Below are 23,457 nucleotides of genomic sequence, written 5' to 3'. Positions count from 1 at the left end.
GGTGCTGGATTCAAGAAAAGAAAGCGCTCAAAGAAGGAAAGAAAAACATTCCAACCTGGGATTGGGCCAACGTCAGTTTGGTTTGAGGGCTCATGGTGAGAGTTGTGCCTCCGACTCGAAGTGGCACGAAGTAAGCGCGCTTGCACCACTTCATCCTGAACCGGAGATAGGATAGCAGCTTTTCTTCTTCTTTTTTTCTACAACACACACACACACACACACACACACACTAGGAGACAGAGGTGAAGTGAATAAGGATAAGGCAAAGTGGAAGCGGCAGGGGGTTCGGATGAGCGGGCGGCTCGCTTTCCCGTCCCGCGGCTCGCTAATGAAGTTGTGCGGGCGCTGTCGGCGTGGCCCTCTCCGCTCACCGTGTAGAGGTGCGTGAGGCTCAGCTTCAGCTCCGGAGACGCGCCGCATCCGGACCAGCCCATCAGGATGCCGGTGCGACGCGGACACGTGGCGCCCCAGAACACTTTTCTGGATACCATCATCAGGAAATTCGAAAGTCAGAGTAAGTTTAGGCTGTTTATACAAACTTTCAGGGGTTCTTCAAAAGGCAGAACTCGAAAAAAGTGAGGTAGTTCCAGTAACCATGTTAAAGAGGTTCTTGGAAAACAAGTGGAAAAATAATTAATAATAATAACAACAACAACCATAATAATAATTTATTATTATTATTATTATTATTATTATTATTATTATTATTATTATTATTGTCGTTGTTGTTGTTGTTATTATTATTATTGGTTATTTTGCACCATCACTACTACTACTACTACTACTAATAATAATAATAATAATACCAACAGTACTCAAATGTTCCTCACCAGAATTCCTAGATTATTTGTACAGAAATAATTAATCTTTTTATTTACAGTGCCAGCCAGCAGCACTCTAGGTATTGGTTAAATAATAATAATAATAATAATAATAATAATAATAATAATAAGCCATTTAAAATATTTTTTATAATGTCACACAAATTTGGAATATATTCACAACATTTTCCCCAATAGTCAAACTCACGTGTAACAGTAAAGTGAGCATAAGCATTACCTGGGTTCATGCTGACCTGCCCACCATGTGTAATACAATAAGTTGAGCATCTAATAATTAATAAAGAAACCTAAACTTGGGACACATTAATAAATAAAATCTTACCGATGTAGTCTGTGTTTAGCCTTATTTCTTATTCAGGCATCCTCTGCCATTTGTTGTTGTTTTTGACAGAATGATGAAGCTGAACATTTATTTCAAGTGAATATTAATTAGAATTAATAATGCCAATCAGTGCACCAAACTTATGAGCACACCCCCCCCCCCCCCCCCCCCGTTTTTTTTTTTTTTTTTTTTTTTTTTTAAAGAGATAGCATCCACATAACATTAATGGAGTACTTTCTAAACATACTCCTTTAACTGGACTGAGTCAGTATACTAAACTCAACATTTTCTGCTACATAAAGATCATTGAAACAGATGACATCTTCTGGCAGGGATGCTTATCCAGGAGGGAAATTAAAATTAAGAATGTTGTACAGGACAGCAGGAATCGATATGATTTCAGTCAGTGATCAGTTGCAGAACAGACCGCCTGAAGGATCCATTTAGGAAGATGTGGTGGATTTCTCTCCCCGTCACATCCTTCTGTACACATAGACAAATGGACTAAAATTACAGCATGCTGAGAAATGCTGGGTTAACACCTGCTGGTTTAACACCTTTTCTGTCTCCTGTAATAACAAACACTAACGCATGAACACATGTTTACTGCTGAAAGTGTAAATAATGCTAACGCATGCATGCCACAGATGCCATCTTTTAGAACACAACATTGTTCTAGCATTTTAGAGAATGTTTGCATGATATGAATAACAGAGACTATTCAATCTAGAACGTCCATCTGAGCAGGGCTGCCTGATTGATGTTTCTTTCATTTTTTTAATCACATTCGGATGGACAATATGACCTGGACTGGTAGATACTTTAAGTTTCAGTTTGACATGGTTAATTATGTTGAGTTTAAAAACCTGGGAACAGTTAATAAAAGAAAGTGTCATAGTGCTATCTTTACAAAAATCACAGTTGTTTTTTTTTTTGCAAATCTGAGACTCTCCAAATCCCAGTCTAGCTGAGTTACGAGTGACATCACAGGACTGAGCTTTCCCACTGCATAAACAGCACCGGTGTGAGTAATCCTGCAATAAACACCTCTCTCTCTGTGTGTGTGTGTGTGTGTGTGTGTGTGTGTGTGTGTGTGTGTGTGTGTGTGTGTGTGTGTGTGCCAGAAAAAAAGTGAGGAGTGGAAAACACTTCTGACGGTCTTTTATCAGGGTGCGGTTTCCCTTTAATATCATTTCCACTTTGCGACGTTCTGAGACTTTGTTAAAATAATTAATTTGGGAGTTGCTTACTCTACGTGTTAAGATCTGCTATTACATATTATTTATGACCGATAGAGATGTACAGACAATTAAGACCTTGAATTTAGTCAGCACAGTTTCATTTTTGTCCTTGGGAGCACGTGTGTTCTTGTCCCTGATGTGTATCAGGAACACTTGATAGTATCCTCAAGATAGTGAATCTCCTCAGATAGTCAGTCTAAGGATTATTAACAAACTGATTTATTTTTAAATTCCCTTCAGTGGGCTGATTTCTTCTGTATAAGGCCAGGGAATTTAAGGAGTTTCATATTTTAGTCTCATTAGTAGTTGTGTGGGTGATGTGCTGTTTGTTATGGACATCTGTTGTGCTGACCAAGGCCTTGTGCTGTATACTATTTTTCAGACTAAAAGAGAAAAAAATGATCCTGGGTCAGTGCATATGTGTTAAGGCTCTTTTGTAGGACATGGGAAAATGCCTAGATGTGTGCTCCTTGTTTTATCCCAGTTTAAAACAATAGGCCTCTATCTTAGACGTAGCTAGGATTATGCCTAGTATTTTCTTTCAAATTGATCTTAAACACACTTTCAATTTTCATTATATTTGAAATGATTCATAATTAAAAATTAGTATGTACAATACTTGGTGGTATGTATGTAATTAGTATGTACAACAAATGGTGGTATGTGCTAATAGACGATGTTGCCTGTGTATTAGGTAGTCCTGTTTTATTTGAGTTTTTCTTACTAGATTTGTCTTTTCAGTTGTTGGCATACATTTTTAACACCTGTCCAAAACCATTGTATGCTTGATAGTCTCAATTTCCATCAGCCTGGACTTCAGGGAACATAAATTAGTCCCGCTAAAGTGGATTCAGTGAAGCGAAATCTGATTGCTTCTGATTAGTATAGACATGCAAATAACATCTAAAAATGCTTGGCTGTCCCATCTCTATTTCAGCACTGCTTTATATTTGGTCATTTACAGTTAGCAGAGCTTTTAGACAAAAGTCTGATTCATAATGGTAGTCTAAGTCATTGTTAGACAGAATGGTTGCAAGAAGTTGTATGGAAAGATGCAAAGGCTTCAAACAAATCCAAAGGTTTTCATATTTGACTTATGCTACAGGCTACTATCAAGTGAATTTTTAGCGTAATCCCATAATAGGCAGCTGAGAGTCAACAACATAAAATGATTCACCATACAGTATAGCAGCTCAGTTTTAGATGTACCTTTGTTCTCTACAGCAGGTGGCTCCATCACCGTTAAAAAGGGTTTGCAATTTTCAGCAAAATTTCCAGCCCAATTAAAAATAAATAAATCACACACGCGCGTAAAGCACATCTCTAAAAGTACACAAAAGACCCGAAAACAGACCAAAAATTCTTTTAACTGAAAAAGGGAGAGGCATTTGTCTTTTTCTCAGCCTTTGTGTGGGGAGAAAAGATCACCATGCTGCACACGCATTTCTAATGAACGGACATTAACCACTCCATAATCCCCCTTTCCCTCTTCCAATCTTTGCAATATATCTTACAATAGAAATGGTTATGTACATCATAGACGCACTGTATACACTTGCATATTTGCCTTTGCAGAAATGTATTAGATTTATTTCTGATTATGTGCTATAAAACAAGATCTTGGTAGTCAGAAGTATTTTTAAATTAATACAGGATTTGACAACCCTGTTATTAACTGCCCAGTCTGACATTCCTCCTCCACTGAAAATGTTCATAGAGCAAGCATGGGGCAGAGTGATTACTTCCCCAATGAGTCTGTTAGTGCTTGTTGTAGTTCCCATTTTGACCACTATATTAACTATATGGCGCATTGAGCACACAGATTGTACAACATCTAGAAAGGCGATCAAATCAACTGCTTGGAATTTCTGTTCGCAGAAACAGAAATCGCAAGCAGTATTTCAATAATTAGTAATTAGTATTTCAACAGAATTTATAATGTATGGATCTGTGAATGAAGCCTTTATGAAGATTACCATTGGTTGAACGGTTGATATACTTGATGTGGTGGGGCTTTGCTCCACCTGCCCCTATGGGCAAGCCACCACTGCAGAGGCTTAGGTTAAGATTAAGGCAGGCGTCAGTGTTTGTTCCAATTTTATTTACAACTCATAAGACGTTGCACACTATCAAATCATATCATCCTTATTTGTTTAAATTTGTTTGCATTCCTATTCTTTGGAATGTACCAGCAACATAAATATTAGGATACAATATATTTGAGGATGGTGTTGGCTGTATAAGTCCTTTCATTTTAATGGAAAAAAGTGTTTAAGGGATTTATGATGGATTTTAAGACTCCACAATCCTATCCTGAAAACTGCCATTTATAAAAAATTGCAGTGATTCTGATAATGAGTAAAAGCTGTTCAAGGACAAGACGGCTTTATCCATTGACTGTCTCTAACTGAAATGAGAAAATACTTATAGTCTCACCTTTGTGCAAAGGAAAATGTACCAAAAAAAAAACCACTAATGCCTTCCATTAATGCCATTTCTTAATGGTAATGCCATTTTCTTTAAGGTCACCTATCAGTACTGCGTTTTCTTTAGATATGTCACAAATTGTAAATATTGTATATCATAGTCTGCTTCACAGTACAACAGCTTGCTGCACTGTACCATTTCCATATTGGTATGAGCTGATTTGTTCATATCAAACTGATTATAAAGCATTGTAAAGCACCTTGTAAAGCATGTAGTCTCTAGACCTCTGAATAGTAAGGATGGCATCAGAAAATCAAGGATATACACATATATGCCAAATTCAGTGTTGACGTGACTGCATATTTCATGATGCATAATTAATTGAGCAGACATTATTCACCCTGTCATCAACTCGTGGCGCTCTAGCAATCCTAGGACAGCCGCCAAATATTGATGGGTATCTTTTTATTTGCTTTGCCAGACACTGAGGAGCCGTGCTGATATTATGAAATGGCTTGTATTGCACATCAATTATTTATTGACGCTTTATTAATGCATTGATAATGAATACCATTCCTCTAATTGAGAATTTGCTTTTCCCAGGAGTTTTTTTTTTTTAGCACTGCAGTAAATCTAGTTTGTCATTTAATCATTAATGGCAACTTCAATGTGAAGTGCTTCGCTGTTTGACCTTTCCTGCTTTCTTTTAGCTGCTTATTGTATGTTTTGCTCTTTAAAGAAATTATTGCTGATACTTATTTTTAAAGATGATGTTTTGAATGCAGTTTTAGTAGTAGGCTATTTGTTAGAATGCACCCTTTTAAATGCCAATTTTATTGCAGGAACAACATTTGTGCAATTCTAGTTATCAAGTTAAAAGTAGTAATGCTTCATCTCAGTGCTTGGTTGTCTTTTACCACACAAGCCAAGCTGCGTGTGTTCCTCACACCTGTCATTGTCCTCTTTAATTCGTCCCAAAAATTATTTTTACACTGTACGCCACTGGACTTTTGACCCCATTTACGATCAATGCGTTAAAGCCATCATACCTCGCACGATATGTATCTCCAGGCACATGGTTATCACGTTAAAGCCTTCTCCGCAGGGCAACAGCTGGACTCACCTGACTCCAATTAGATGTGTGTAGAGCGGCAGAACCAGGGGAGGATATTAAACACTAGACCATGTGCACAAACATAACCATCACCAGGGCAACTATTCAGGGCACAGATTCAGTACCTGGTTCCCGGGGGAGGGGGGCATCATACAACACCAACTTAACCATTACATTCTCTTCACTACTTAGCAATGGATGTCTGCTTTGAGACAGATGTGCTAGAAGGTTGATTTATATGGCAGTGCATTTGTAAACTGTTTAAAATCTTTTAGTAGTATAGTGTCTTATGTTCATTATCTCAGTTCATAACTATATTTATAGAAACAGACACACAAAAGCCATTTACATGCTTGCAATGGCAAGCTTTGAATGCAAAAGCCATTTATCTTACAAAGACTAGTCATTTTGAATGACTTTAATGTCGTAATCTGTGTAAGATTCCAATGTTATTTTAAATGGTTTTAATAAAAATGAAATAAATTATTCAAAGCACATAAAGATTATAAAATTGTATTCTATAAATCTTTAAATACTTAATTTATACCTAAATTACTTTTATATCATCTTGCTACTCTCTGGTCAAAACATCTTGAATGTAATCTATGTAATATCAGTGTTATTTTAAATGGTTTTAATTAAAATGAGAGAAATTATTCAAAGCATATAAAGATTATAAAATGATATTCTACTCTATTCAATAAATCTTAAATACTTAATTTATACCTAAACAGATCATGAGGGTTAATAGTACATTTATCTTTAATCTAGGGCTGCAACTAATGATTATTTTGATAAACGATTAATCTGCCGGTTATTTCTTCGATTAATCGATTAGTTGGATTAAAAGGCCATTTTTATTTCCTGTATTTTTCTTTTTTTCGAAAAAACATGTTATTTCACATTCTGCACGATGTTGTCCTTCAAACACTGTGCAAATTGAAGGCTATGAAAAAGGTATCAAATGTATCTATGTGGGTTAATGCTATACATTGTGCAAAAGTATTTAAAAAAAACTACTAACATTATATTCTGAAAACAAAAAAAAACAACTGATTGTCCACAAGCTTTAAAGCAGAAGTTAAATCACTAGAGTAAAAATGCTAAAAAGATAGTGTTAACTGGTAAGAGGCTGAATGTTCTTCAGTAACACACACATTCACTCATTTGTACACAGTAACACGTTACTTTATTCTGTAAAGTATGACACTTCTTACATTTATATACAATTACATGTTATAACCCCATTACAGTTACTGCTCTCATAAAAATAAAAAAAACACAATTACTTTTGTTTCTAAATATTGCTAAGCATAGCATAAAACAACACATTTGATCAAAATTAATATTTTAGTCAGAGTTGTTGTGCTTCCTTTCTATTGCGCGGTTTGATTGACGCGCATGCGTGGACTCGCACTCATTCAGTGAAGTTTAATGGAGACTCACTTGCTGTCAGGACGAGACTTTATGTAAAATGAAAATGTGAATTACTAACATTTACAGATAAGGATATAAAGGCAAAAAATGTCATGCGCTGAAGAAAACATGTCTGGAACACATTAAATAGCACACGCATCCGTCACAGCATCTGACATGACAAGCCGCGTTAATACACTTACGAGTTTGTTTGAGACGCTTAACATTCTCATGTTTTGGACAACCTGGTCCGTGCACTTTTCCCTCAGCAGCTCACTCTGTGACCTCCGCTGTTTTCCACATGTGTTTTATTCATAGAAATGCGTTTTTCACCATTGTGAAGTGATGTCACTGATGGGGGTTATCCACAGTGACGTCACAGACCCGACTAATCCATAATCAAACTCGTTGTCGATTATTTTAATGATCTATTATTATCGATTTTATCGATTAGTTGTTGCAGCCCTTCTTTAATCCATGTCTCAGCATTCATATCGGTCTATTAGACTAAGTGCATTTCTTCTGTTTCTCCATTTGCCTCTTCTTTTCAGCTATTCTCATTCTAAACACTCTGCCTTGTGTCTTTAACTGCTACTGAGTGCAATATTATTAGAGCTGGGGGGTGTAAGGAGACACACACACACACAGACAGAGACGAAAGTGTGGGAGGTACTAAAACCCCTAGGCTCTCCACATTTCTCCTTACTCTGATTAAAGGTTCTGCATTTTTACATCCCTATAAAAAAGTAATGGCTCCCTCCACCTGCTTGTCTCTCTCTGCTGCTGATTTGAGTTCGTGAAGTGGATCTGCCAGGACTTTTCACTTCTGAGGTTGTAGCTGGAACTCATTTATGCAAGATAGGGCTAAATGAACTATTTAAATTTATATATGTATTATATATGTATATTTGAATGAAATTCACATTTAAAAGATTCTGTTTTCTGCTTGTAGTCACCTAATGTAAAATACATTTCCTTAAACTTTTGGCTAAATTACCCTGGTGTCACTTGGTATACAAAGATGTATGCTGTACATATGTACTTTTATGTATGACTTTTTTAAAAAAATCTAATATAAAAATCAGTGACCACCAGTAATGCGGGTTTACTGTTATGAAACAGTTATGGTTGAGCTTTACACATGTATGCACACTCATTGAAAGACAGATTGAAAACTGTTTTTCGAGTCTGTAATCATGCCGTGTCTCTTTCAAATTAGCAAGCATGGTAAACAGATAAGCCGTGCCTGCCATTCGCCAGCTCTCTTGTTTAAACCACACAAATCTTACCGTTCTTTCATTTGTTCTTTTGTGTAATGTACTTTCACTGGACAATGTTTAGTCTATTTCCTTCTAGTTTCTGTTCCGAAAGTATTTTGAAAAGCATGTGTAAATCAGTGCTCGAGAAAGTACTCCACCTCATTTATGTTTATTACATACTGTATTGCATTGCATTTCACATGCACATACCTTCTCAATCACTGCTTATGGCGTGTTATGGAAGTGTTGTTGAAACCGGCTTAAATAAATTAGCCCCATTGGACACCAGATTAAGGTTGTTTGCTCTGTGTAATCACTTGACATGACTAACAACTCTAGGCTGTAATAATCTACAGTCTGGCCTAGAAAGAAATAAGTCCAAGCCTCTATTCCATTTTGTGTATTTGTAGTTATGAACACTGGTGGTGCTGCTGTTCTTGGTTCCACAAAAGTAGAAAATAAACCACTTTAAATTATATGTGGATGCCAAAAATCAAGCCCTATTTTATGTTCTTTTTTTTCTTGAAGGAGAGGAGACTTCGTACTGCTAGCCAATTTATAGCAGCAGATCTTGCAAAGTATGTTTATTTAAAAAGTGATAATACATGTAAGAAGTTTGCAAGCCAGTCTTGGGTCAGTCTTTGCCAGTCAGTCAGTCTGAATCTCAGATGGTGTTTTGGGCGTGTAGTGTACCAATCAGCCATAAATCAGCCTTATCTTGTTACATTGGCATCTGTCGTGGGATGGGATGTATTAGGCAGCAAGTGAAAAGTCAGTTCTCGAAGTTGATGTCTTGGAAGCAGGAAAAATGGGCAAGCGTAAGGAGCTGAGTGACTGCGTGAGAGCATCTCCAAAACAGCAGGTCTTGTGGGGTGTTCCCAGTATGCAGTGGTTAGTACCTACAAAAGTGGTCCAAGGAGGCACAACGGACAACTGGTGAACCGGAAACAGGATCATGGGGCCCAAGGCTCACTGATGCACGTGGGGAGCAAAGGCTAGCCCGTCTGTCCAAATTCCCCAGATCTCAATCCGATCATGCATCTGTGGGATGTGGTGGTCAAAGAAGTCAGACACATGGAGGCCATACCTTGCATCTTAAGCCTAGTTCACACTACACAATTTAAAGCCAGATTTGATCAGAGGCAACTTGTCGAGCAATCTGCGGTCGCCACTCGGCAGTCGATTGTTATGTGTGAACTACTCAACGATACATTGCCGAGGCTCACAGACACTTCGCCTAGGCTCGCAGACATGTCGCAGAGGCATCGGTGACGCTACACAGATATTTGGCATGCTAAATATCTGGAGCTGTCGGCTGACTGCACATCCTGTGGTGTTGTCACTGGCAGTGATTGCGGCGATGAGCTACAGCCAATGAGAGAGCAAGGCATGGGGAGAAAGGAGGAAGGGAAGGGAAACCTGAGGAACCTTTTTACTCATCTCCAACTCTCTCTGTAGCACACACAATCCCTGCTGCCCGTGTGTGCTAATCCATACTTTCACCCACTTTCTTTATCTTTTCCTTTTTGGTGTTCCTTCAGCACAAATCATCTAGCAAACAGCTCGCAACAGCTTGTTTCTGTCCTACGTCCATCTTCTAATAAACAATTCCTGTTTCAGTGTGGTTTTCACGTCATATATCTGTGTCACTTCTTGCATGTGTTTTCGTGACAAGACATAATTTGGACACCAGATAGAGTCGTCGGGTCGTTGTCAGATCGTGCAGTGTGTGACCCGCTGTCGCCAGGCATTCACGTATTGTGAACACCACAATGACTTCACGAATCCCGATTACAAGACAGCAAGTCATGTAGTGTGAACAGTACAGAGATCCGCCAACGTTGAAAGTCCTGTAGTGTGAACTCGGCCTTACAGGATTTAAAGGATCTGCTGCTAGCGTCTTGGTGAGATATACCACAGCACACCTTCAGATGTCTTGTGGAGTCCGTGTCTCGACAGTTCAGAGCTGTTTTGGTGGCACAAGGAGGATCTACACAGTATTAGGCAGGTGGTTTTAATGTTATGGTTGATCGGTGTATATGTAGTGTCTTTAGGTTGTACCCTATATACTGAGCATATACTGTGAAAAGGAAGTCATTTGGATTAAGTAAAGTTAACATTGAAAAGTTCAATATTCAATTAAAATTATTCCTGTATGAAGACAAAAATGTAAAAAAAAAAAAAAAAGAAAGAAAAAAGTTTATGATAAAATAATATTACCTAAATGTGATTTTCTTTCTTTTCTGTTTAAGAAAACAGCACCATTTTCAGCTTCAAAAATTAAAGGTATACAGTATGAACCCTCAGACTTTGATTTAAAGAGTGATAATTTATGTGCACAACTGCCTGTGCAGATTGTGGGCATGTAATTGAAAACATTTTCACATGCTCTTTTTGAGGCGCATCAGAGATGTGAACATGCAGCAAAAAAAAATTATATTAAAACAACTTTATAATAGCCATTTTAAGTATTGTGAGATACTGCATCATAATTTCTATAAACTTTGTTAAATTAATGGTTTTATTTTGTCTGGAAATCAGGGTTAAACAAATTTCATACCTGCCCTTTGGTCATATTAATTCATCCCCGTGATCGGCTTTATTACAGGGGCTAAACACATTTATTGGCCTTGATACCACTATGTGTTTTGAACCTTGACGTAGAAATTTCAGATTCATAAAGGCAAACGTGCAAAACCGACAAGACATGCTATCATGCTCATGTGAAAGACACAAGTCAAATGCACATTCAAATGCATTTGAATACTAAATATTTACGTAATGAAAAATTTGTTTACACCGAGACGGAGCGACAAGTTACAGCTGAATTGAGATTCACTCTATACAATTCTATACAAATTAGGGATGACACAGTAAAGCGACAAATGTAAACGACTGACGGCAGAGAATACCTCAGATCAGTCATTCAGCTTGTGTTGTCAGTTCTCCCCGGAAAGCTCTGCTCTCACAACTTATCTACAACATAAAATTTTAAGCAAAGGGAACAGTCATGTTGTATAAATTAGTGTCACATCCACAAGAGACATCATTTGCCAATCACACAAGCGACAAACTACTTTTACAATTTTTTATTAATTTTTACAATTAATGTAGTTGTCATGTATCTTTTGTCTATATTGTATGCATGTTCTTTTTATTTATATATAATATATAATATTACACTGTAAGTAGCTGTATGTCTAGATATATATTTGTTCTACTTCTACCATGCATGGTGTGTGGGTCTATGTATGGAGGCTCAGGTTTGCAACATTCTACATGTCTAAAGAAAGTTTCGTCAGGGACAGTGTATGTGTGATCATAATGTGTGTTGTATTTCACACGCTATTTTAGCCTGCGTCTGCAGGTTGCTCTCTCCATGGGCAGCTAAAATGAACATATTACTCAACACCTGCTTAACATGAACATACTAACAGCTGCTCCAGTCCTTGCTTTTCGCCTGTGTCCTACTGTATGCTACACACTGATTTGCCTTTTGTATGGCCTCTTTATTCATGTGTTCTTTAGCATGGATGAGACAGGTTTCCCTTAATGTAGAAAAAAAAAATAGCGATTAAACCCACTTCTATGCAAATGCACTTTAAACTGGATGAGTCACACTCAATAGCGTGTTACAGACTAAACTCGGGGCATGAATGAAATGCCACAATATATATACAGTCTATATAGATTATAGGTGATGGGATGTGCTAAATAGTTACAGGGACAACAAAGACTTTTGGATCAGCTAATGGGAGCTAAATGGGAGTCGGGATTAGCAAGTGATTTTTAGCTGCATATTTTCGTTCATTTTTTGATGTGTTTGGGTTAGACAAACTCCTGTTGTCATGAGCTGAAAGAAAGACAACAATTCCGGCAGATTCCTAGGTTAATTATAGAGCTTGAGGTGTCTCATTACATTGCTGCTGATGGTCCCTCTTTTGCTTCATGTCACCAGCACACACCACTTTGTCATGCTTTTGTCACTCTTTATCACCCCCTCTAGTATATTCGATGAATCGTTTTAGCCTGTAGCATCCCCTCTCTCCACAATCTCACTCACACACAAATATACTTTGTCTCATGCTACCTACCACTTAACCAGTCCACTGCCTGTTCTCCTTAAAAAGCCCTTCCCTTTCTGTACTTACTGCTATCACTGCCTATCAGCTTTTCTACTCATTTAGCATGCTGTTAATGCTAAGTAAGGAATAAAACACAACGGGGTGTGCTGGTGGGTTTGTGTGATGCGAAGCAGTTACTGTTACCACCTCAGAGCTGATTATTTTCCAATAACAGCACATCCTCAAGTCTGTTATTCCTCTTGAACCATAGCAATCTGGTATCACACTTATATCTATTTATACTTACATTTAATATTATGTAACATTTGCAAGACAACTTTGTTCCTGTTATGTTGTAGCAGCTATAAACAGTTGTTACTTTAATTTATATTTAAATGCAATCAAATGCTGTATTTATTCAATCATCTGCCCAGGTTGGCACTTGCCAGCTTAAAAAAGGAAGTGATATGCATTCATGTTGTTTTATTGTAATTGATTACATGTTTTTGATAAGCATGTGAAACACAACTGTGCTGGTCACTCGTTCCTATCTTAATATACTATAATATCCCTAATATACATATTACTTCTTCATATTAAGAAAAATAATCACTTGAATTTGTCATATTTTCATACACTGCCCTTGCCTTTCACATCAATGTTTTGTGTTAGCGTGGGAGATGTTGTAATAGTTTTTATATTGGCAGGCCCTCCAATTTCCCAGGCATAAAGTTCATAGGAAAATAATGTCTGCACCTGTATGTTTCATGTGACAGTTGTCATCAGTGTCATTACCACTGTCTAGACTGATTTGCATAGGGTCATCGTCCCATGATCCTTGACTGTGTAACTCAGCTGGGCCTGTTGATACATATTTAGTGTATTACTGTACAGTATGTATAGCTGAGAGATATAGAAGAAGATGATGATGAAGAAGAAGCCTTTATTCTTCCCAGAGAAGGAGCAGGGAGGGTTAAGGGCCTTGCTCAAGGGTCCAACAGTGGCAGCTCGGCAGTTCTGGGGCTTGAACTTCCAACCTTCTGATCAGTAACCCAGAGTCTTAACCCTTGAGCCACTACTGCCCCCAGTCACTGTAATAAATGGAGTGATAGATCAGTAAGAATAGGTCAGAGGCAGTAGTGTCTGTGTGAGTAGCGTCCAGCTCAGTATTCTGCACTTAAACTCTCACCTTTCCACTGAGACTCCCTGTAGATCATTTCAGCCTTTTGTCATTTGCACAAGGCTCGGCCCTCAGTTACGGCCTCGGTCCTGCCGAGTTTCAAAGGCTATTAGACCCCTTTTGTGAAAGCTCTGAGGCTAAAATGTCACTGACACTTCTAAGGGAGTACAGGTGCCCATGGAGAGAATTTTTAAATAGATATCAGCCCACATCATATTCCTGCACTCCACAGCTCTGCTAATCTCTTGTAGTGGTAGCGGTAGTTCTGTATGGTCTTATTAGTGTGCATTAGGGCTGACAAATTCCTTTTAAACTTGTCTTTTTTTTGAAGAGCTTAAAGGTTATGTGGTGGCACAGTGAGGAAATTTGCTGCCACGCAGCTCCAGGGCCTCCGGTTTGATCCTGAGATCAGTTTACAGTTCCAGTGTTCTTCCTATGTCTATGTAGGTTTCCTCTGGTTCTCTGGTTCCCTCTCACCTCCTAAAAATGTGCTGCTAGGTGGATTGGCTTCCCTAAAGTGCCTCTGTGTGAGCATGGTGCTCTGCGATGGATTGGCGTCCCATCCATGTATATTCCTGCCTCATGCCCAACGTTCCCAGGACAAGCTCTAGGTCCACCACAATACTGACCAGAATAAAGCAGTTACTGAAGAACAAATGAATGAATAAATCATGTAGCAGTGAAATTGATTTAAATATATAAGTGTCTAAGTATAATTTTATACTCACGTAGACAGAGCCAAAATTAGCAGTAGTGCTAAAAGGGACCACGGTGGCTCATTAGTGAGGACTAAGAGTCCAAATCCTGACATCACTAAGCTTACATTAACCCTAGAGCAAGACCCTTAACCTTCTATTCTGGATTAAAGCATTTGCCAAAAAAATCAGTGTAAATGGTGTAAAAAAAAGTTAAAAACTGCATTCTGTTTTTCGATTTTTACACATCAGGATACATGTAAAATGAAATCTTCTGCCATATTCATATGGGTGACAAATTAAAGGAAAAAAAACGGGTGGATCTATTATGCTGTGAGGACTATTTTGCTGGCATAGTTTGGGTCCACTGATCCCCTCAGAGGGACGGATCACTGCAAATTGTCATGGTTGGGAGATGAAGGTGGATCCAAGTGCAGATCAAGTCTATTTTTAAACAAACAGACAACATAAAACTTTGAAACGAAAACATGAACTATGAACTCGTGGCAAGAGGCAAATAACCAGATGTTGCAACCGACAATAAACAATAACGAAAGACAACCGTTAGACAATGTGTGCTGTGTAAAACATGACTTAAATACAAGTGCTTATTAAACCAAAATGTGAATCAGGTGCAAACAGTCATGTGATCCTGTGAGGTGCAGTCTACGTACCAATGGCACAAATCAATACTGTTTCAGGAACAATAGGATTAATTATTGAATAGCGTCATATTTATGTATTTAATATTGTGCTCAAATGGTGTTGAATATATTTGGAGTCTATTTAAAATACACACAACATGAATTAAAGTATGAATTAAAGAAGACAATATTGTGGTTACATCAAATTATCAAGCAGTGCCACTGGAATTAATACTGCTTTTTGCTTGAGTTAATATTGTGCAAGGAAATAATATTAAAGTTCCAGGTTAGCATTGCACATACTTGTCTCTGTTTTTGACCAATTGTGTCCTACATGTGCAACTGTCTGAACAGCACTGAACAGTTGTAAAATCACAGAAAAAAAAACCCCCACACACACTTCATATAAAACCATAATGAACTTTCCTTTACTTTCACTTAACTTTTACTATCCGTTGTTACCCAGATGATGACTTTTCCCTTCTGAGTCTGGTTCCTCTCAAGGTTTCTTCCTCTTAACATCTTAGGGAGATTTTCCTCACCACCGTCGCCACCGGCTTGCTCAATTGAGATAAATTCAAACATTTAAAATCTGTATCCTATGTTTATATATTTCTGTAAAGCTGCTTTAAGACAGTGATCGTTGTAAAAAGCACTATACAAATAAAATTGAAGTGAATTGAATTGAACACACAGATTACAGTAACAACAGCATTAACTCAACTGTGAATATGACCCTCTATGCTCATAAGAATGCTGTTTTGGATTCAGCCACAGAAGAAAGTGACTCTAGCCCATGCCTGTTTGGAATTTTTTTGTAGATACTGTACATGTACTATCACTTTAAGGACATTAATTTGTATACTAGAAATTTTACAAATAATTTTAGTTCATTCAGAACTCATTTCCTACAAGACACATGTGACTAAGAGATTTGGAAAAAAAAAAGTTTAGGAATCTCATGTTTTGTTAGTTTTATGAACATTTGAATAGCATTGAAACAATTCAGTTGTGACAGCTATTCTGTGTAGCTATTGAAAGGTGTTGAGTTTCTCTCCTCTAGAGCCTGCCACAAAAACTGTGAAGTGTTCAGCCAGCATCTACAGAGCTATTTCAGTTTTCCTCACCTCGGAGGATCTCTTCCTTCCTTCTTTCCTTCATTGATCCATTCATGTATTCAGGTGTCTGCATTCTTTTCATTTCATGCCTACTCTGTAAAGTGAGAGAAGATGTGATCTATAAAACATCCAGCTGTATAGAGTCATCAATTTCACTTATATTTTGTGAGCTTATATTAGTGAAACATTATGCACAATGCTGAGGCTGTCTGCTTTTCCCTATTTGTGACTGATATTACACATTGGCTCCATCTATGCAGACATGGAAGTCCATTCTCATTTATTCCCTGATCATGCTAGCTTCCTTTCCGTTACTGGTGTGCATTAGGCCAGATTTATGGGCTTCTGAGATGGAAGGCAGTGTCTTTGAAGCCGGCACTTCCGGTGGCATGCTCAGATGCCGCTGACTTTATGGCATGTGCCGCTGTTTGTGGCTGGTGCTACTGAATTTAAACGGCATCTGCCGCTGTTTATGGATGATGCTGCTGCATTTACGAGGCAGATGCCACTGTTTATGTATGATGCCAGTTAATTTCTATAGCATCTGCCGCTGTTTAATAATGATTGCAGTGAATTCACGAGATAGATGCTGCTGTATATGAATGATGTCAGTGAATTTTTGTGGCATCTACCGCTGTTTATGTAATATGCCAGTGAATTTCTATGGCATCTGCCGCTGTATATGAATGATGCCAGTGAATTTACGAGGCAGATGCCACCGTATATTAATGATGCCAGTGAATTTATGAGGCAGATGCCGCTGTATATGATTGATGCCAGTGAATTTACCCACCATCCATCATCCATAAACAGTGGCATATGCAGTTTAAATTCAGTGGCACCAGCCACAAACAGTGGCACATGCTGTAAAGTCAGATGCTAGATGCCGCTGCTGCGATTTGAGCCTACTGTTTCTCCGCCTTTAATGATCCTGCAGCCACACACACTCCTGTGTTTCTACAATCACAGCTCAGCTGTCCCATTACTTTCAGTTCAGGGAGAAGGGACATAGTGCGTAGATGAATGCAGTAGCGAAGCGCGACTTTTAAACTTTGGATCTCTGACCCCCTTCCTTCATCAGGAAAAAAGTAAACTACCAGCCTAGCTTTGTGTGACCTCGTGTATACTAGTGCAAAAGCTACCTTTGACCATTCCAGCTCTGAAACAACAATTAAAAGCCTAGTCAAGCCTTAGCAATGCAACAAAGCATCAGCATAGAGAGAGTTGGTGTTAACACCAAAATAAAAATACAGCTAATTACTTAACAAAATGCAAACGTACGAATGAGGGTGTACGAATTAATACAAATTCGCAAAAAAGTAAAATGTTACGAATTGTCATGACACGGTGTTGAACTCCTCCTAACAAATAATTGTATCATCACACAAGCTATGTGGACTTCAGCGGAATATGTTGACAGCAGACCCCCTCCTAGCACACAACAACTAAATGAACCCTAACCCTAACCCTGACCCCCTCCTAGCACACAACAACTAAATAAACCCTAACCCTGACCCCCTCCTAGCACACAACAACTAAATAAACCCTACCCCTACCCCTAACCCTGACCCCCTCCTAGCACACAACAATTAAATAAACCCTAACCCTAAACCCCTCCTAGCACACAACTAAATAAACCCTAACCCTGACCCCCTCTTAGCACACAACAACTAAATAAACCCTACCCCTTACCCTGACCCCCTCCTAGCACACAACAACTAAATAAACCCTACCCCTAACCCTGACCCCCTCCTAGCACACAACAATTAAATAAACCCTAAACCCCTCCTAGCACACAACTAAATAAAACCTAACCCTGCCCCTAACCCTGAGTATTTAATATTAATCTTATAAATAAATATTATTCGATTGACACGGCATCCTTTTAAATGTATGTTATGGTTTATTTGGTAAAACTCTCATTATTATGTAGAATTACAGTAAATGTGCATAATGACCTGACCGATAATTCTGTATAATCTCTGGTTTCTTAAATAAAATAATAAAATCAGTTGCCACAATGGCCTATCACATTTTAAATAGCTTCCCCTTTGATGATCAAATTACTTGGAAACGAAGTCCATCCTAGGGTTAGATGACTTGAAGCATCCTGATGACGGTGGGCTGACTTGGATAAACTCCCTAAATCTGAAAATCCATCTCTTGCGCAGGACCCACTTTCTCCACCAAACAGGAAACAATCCCAGCAGTAAGGCTTTTGCATCTTTGCTGATGCTGTCATCCAGGGGTATCGTGTGTAATTGCCGGGGTTGACTCTCAAAAGCCTTGGTTTTCTGCCCCAAAAGCTCTGGTGTAGGTCTGCCTTTGGAGATTAAAGGCAGACCTACAGGCAAAACTTGTCAGAAAGTTAGTGATAACAAACCCTGCCCATTTAGAGGGAAGATTTGATTGATCAATTTTGCTGTCATTTGAAACTAGTCTTTCGTTGAATTACTATTGCTTGGCCCATTGTAATTTTACAGCAGGACCACAAATCACAGAGCTGAAAGCGTAGCATTTTTAACCCAGCAACAGGCAAAGGCGGAAAAACGCTAATAAGGAGAAAAAATGGCTTCTTTCATTTAACCCTTTACATTCCAACACAAACTGATTTGAAGCACAAGGCAGATTTGAAGGATTTATTTCCTCAAATATTTTATTTAGTGGTTGATTGTCAAATTATGAATCGCTAAAAATTGTTTGAATTGATGACTTTTGAAATATTTTATTTTCTAAAATAGTTTAGGCCCTCTCTGAGGACCTAGAGGGCCCTGAAGGTTCCCATCTGATGATGAATCTGTTATCTTCACTCATAAACTGATCGGCTGTACACACACTGGAGGAAAATGCATATGCGGTTTTATGTTTTTTATATTTATTATATACTGTGTTCCTGCTAAAAGATCTGTAATGTTGTTATTGTAATTAATTTACCACTAAGGCACAGACTGTTGACTCACCAGGAAAGGAGTCTTAATATGAGCTGTAAATAGTTAATGTTCTCAGTTTGGTCTATTCTTCACTATCTGTATTTCTTTTCTAGTTTCATCGATCTTGGAAAGTGTGCATAACGATAAGTAAGTGGTGAGGAAGTGAAAGAGAGATGGTGTATTTTGGTGTCGTGTTGTGTCTGGTAGATCTTTGTACCTCAGTAGGAAACAGCTGGTACAGCAGGGCCTTGAGGCCTCGGCGTGTTGCTGTTGTTGTTCCTCTGTTGTTCTAAAAGCAGGGCGGCAGAGCAGGTGTTCCAAAGCACCGCTGATGAGGAAAACAGACACTGAGAACAGACACACCACATAAGAGCAGAGGGAATCCATCTGTCCGACTTCTTGTTTTCTCCCTCCAAGACGCAAAGCTTCATCAGCTCTTTTTCACTGCATAAATCTCAGAAAACTGGAGCTATGAGTTTTCCATCAGCCACTGGTCCAATATCAAAGGTGCCAGCTGGATGATTTTTGATACCTGGCACCAACAAAAAGTAACAATACATAGGGTTAGCAGCACTCTTTGTACTATGCAATTAAGTAATATAGCTCAAGCAAAAGCGCTGTTGTACTGATATCAGCATGGCTGTGTGCACGGCCATAGGCAAAAGGCCACAGGTAATCAGTATATTCAGCACAACAGCACATTTACAATATTGTTCCCACACATAACATACTGCAGATTTTGTACATTCATTTTTTGCACATTCCCTGCTTATTTTGTACCGCCCTTTTTGTACATTCCTGTACATATATTTAATGTTTCTTATTATTTCTTATTCGTCTCTGATTAAAAAAATATCATTTTAATTTAGTATTTAAATTAAAGAGTCTAACGAGTCAATCTAAAGAGTAGGTCAGGTTTTCATTTCTATATAACTGCAAGTTATATACTGTATATAAGTGTGTATGTCACAAATACAAATGTTGAATCTTGAAAATTATATACCAATGATGTTATCCTAAATGCACTACATGGCCAAAGGTTGGACACACGTTGGCCACAAAGTGAGGCCCATGAAGGCATGGATTGCCAAGGTTGGAGTGGAAGACCTTGAGTGTCCTGCATAAAACCCTGACCTTAGCCCCACTGAACATATTTGGGATGAACTGGAATGCCAACTGCACCCCAGGCCTCCTCACCTGCTATCAGTTCCCAGAAGAGTAGAGGTTATTGGGATAACCTGGGATGTTCAAAATGCACATATGGCTGTGATGGTCAGGTGTCCACAAACATTTGGCCACATAGTGTATAGTTACTCTTGGAACACCACTTGTCTGATCGAATTAGTGGACCAGAGACAAATAAAAGGCAGAATGGTCTGGTCAATTGCAAAAAAAAGATTTTCATATCTGAACTTTTACTATTCATGTTATTTCTTCATGTATTCACATATTCACACGGAATCAAAAAAAAGAACAAGAAGTGACAATGGTTGTATAAATGTGGTTCTATGCCTGAGTGGAGGACCAGCAGGACACATTGGTAACTTGTGTTTCCAAGAATAGGCAAAGGATGAGCATGACGTAGCAAGGACCTTTTATAGGCTCTCCACATGGAGTCAAGGTCACAGCATGACAATTGTGTTATTTGTACTTAGCAAGGAAATAAGCAGACAGGAATACTTCACTGGTTCTGAAGGTAACCACTCTGGTGGTCCAGAATGTAAGCAAGTCGAACATAAGCATATCAGCATGAACAATGACTTTTACAACACAAATGCAGCCAACAAAAACATTTTCCATTTTTAATTGTAGTAAATGATTCTATTTTCTCAAAATCGAAAGGAAAATCATGTCAATCAGTGACAGACTTAACTTAATAAACTTAACTTAAAGTTTAAATGACTTGTTTATAACGTTTTTTTTGTTTTTTTTAAATCTGTCAACTATAGACTGTATTAATTCAAGCACTTCTTCCATATTCAAGTTGAATCTGTGTTGTTGCACACTAAGAATGATACAGTTGCTTTCACTGTTATTATTGCGATGCCTGTCAAGCTGATAAACTACGATCCTAAAATAAAACAAAACTCTGTACTGAGAACTAAACTGCCTCAGTAATGATCAAAACAGTGCGAAGTGACCCGGTGCTCTTTTCGCAGGTCTCTCCTGTGATGCTGAGCGTGCCTGAAGCAACACCAAAAAATGCTTAACGAGATAAACAACTCATTTATGATCTTCACGACTGCCCCTTATGTTCATCTGTGTCACTTGCTTCTCTCAAAAAACCTTTTTTTTTCTTTTTCTTTTCCATCTGTCCCAATTAACCACTGAATTGTTTGAACAGCACACAGTGTAGTTTACAGCCCCATATGCTCAGAAGCTGCACTTTTTATTCAGAAACATCCCGAGTGATAAATATCAGTAAGCTGTAATTACGGAGTGAAGTTTTAGTGGAACGTTCAGGTCATGGCCTTGCTTTTATTCACAGTGTCATCCTTGAGAAAGATCTATTGCTGCCAGGATTGGCAAGGACTCCCAAATACGGAATGGAAATTACAAATGTGTTGGGTTGTTAAGCTGAGGAGGGAAAAGGTTGTGGAGGCTGACAGTGGTGGACTACAGCAATCAGTGTTCCAGTCACACTTCAGAGTAATGGCTTTCTCAGAAGCGTTCAAGTAAACTCAGCCTGGAATAGGTACGAAGTTGTGAGAATAATTTTTTTTATATAGAGTACATGTTTTTATGCTTTATAAATAGCCAAAAATAACACTGATTACTAATATTAATTAGTATTAGTACACAATTTGTGTGTGTGTGTGTGTGTGTGTGTGTGTGTGTGTGTATGTATGGATCCTACTTGTATTAATGTACTTGTATGCCTGCCTTAAGGAAGCAAATGTGTAATACACTGTATTACAGATAACTCACTGTCCCTGACACATTATTCCTCCACTCTTACATTTAATACTCCACACGCTGCAATATCACGCTTACCGCCTCCTTTCATATTCACCTCACACACATATTGCTGCATGACTAAACTGTGAAAAAGGTGGGCAGAATAAGCTGAATAACCTAAAGCTAACGTAATGATTTATTGTGTTTTTGACTTGCTCGATGCACGCTCACTGTAGAAACTAGACTGGTTTCTCACACCAGAGCAATAAACACATCATGTCCCACTGTCCTGGGTCAGCCTGACCACGACTCAACCTGAGCACGACAGAAAATTACTTTTATGACTCACACAGCTGTGGGCTTTGAAGATAAAAATTTCAAATGGATCCTCCACCCAAAAAAGACAGTTTTGTAATGTTTTTTTTTTTTTTCAAGCTGTGAAATGACAGGACAGAACACGTATTCTGGTTGAACAGATAATTCGTAACCCACCTACTGTAGCTCTACTATTTTAGCATGAGGAAAATTAATGTCAGTGAGAGAAAATTACCTCCCATGAACATATTTTTAGGTAGTTTTTCTCTCTGGCATGTCTAATGTTATACCAAGTTATTTGGAAGACTGAGGCTTGGATAATTGTGGTGCTGAGAGATGTCTGAAGATGTCCACTCACTTTCCCCACCACATACCTCATCTTCAAATGTATTTTAATCGTATAAATATACTTGACAGTTTGTAAATGGAAGATTGAAAATTTGTATTGTTTTTCGCTTATATTTTTTAAAATTGATTTTTATTATTTAATTAATGTGCTTCCAAAACTGTGGCTACCCATTATATAAATCTAAGGAATTATTATTAATCATTTACAGCATTTGGCAGATGCCCTTATTCAGAGTCACTTACATTTCATTTATACATCTGAGCAGTTGGGGTTTAAGGGCCTTGCTCAAGGGGTCAGCAGTGGCAGTGCTGGGATTTAAACTCATGACCTTCCTATTAGTAGTCCAACATCTTAACCACTGAGCTACTACTGCCCAGCTTCATATAGCTTGCCTTATAGCTTGGTATGGTACCCTGGAAGTCGACAATGAACCGCGTTATGTGATAAAAGTACCTAGAATGCTGTGTAGCATCTTTAAGTAAAAAGGAAATAAATAAGTAAGCAATACCCATCTTCGGATAGAAACATTTTTTGTGGCATGTCCAGTGAACTTGCTTGCTCATTTTGGCATTTTTCACATTATTTATTTGCCATGTGCAAATTTGATATTGTATTGTCTGTTTATTAATATTTAAGGTCTTTT

General features: G+C 38.2%; 1 protein-coding gene across 1 annotated transcript in view; it reads left to right on the top strand.

The window, feature by feature from the left end:
* The window catches only part of LOC128614228 (potassium voltage-gated channel subfamily H member 2-like), a 227,622-nt gene that overhangs the window by 184 nt on the left and 203,981 nt on the right, over positions 1 to 23,457 (top strand). The window contains exon 1 of the mRNA XM_053635602.1: positions 1 to 514. This exon is cut by the window's left edge and continues 184 nt beyond it. Within this exon, the coding sequence (XP_053491577.1) occupies positions 439 to 514 (76 nt within the window). The 5' untranslated portion in view covers positions 1 to 438. The remainder of the gene's footprint in view (positions 515 to 23,457) is intronic.

This window comes from Ictalurus furcatus, chromosome 1 (assembly GCF_023375685.1).
Source record: "Ictalurus furcatus strain D&B chromosome 1, Billie_1.0, whole genome shotgun sequence".
Lineage (NCBI taxonomy): Eukaryota > Metazoa > Chordata > Actinopteri > Siluriformes > Ictaluridae > Ictalurus > Ictalurus furcatus.
The sequence above is the reverse complement of the archived record's forward strand: the minus strand, read 5'-3'. Positions and strand labels throughout refer to the sequence as shown.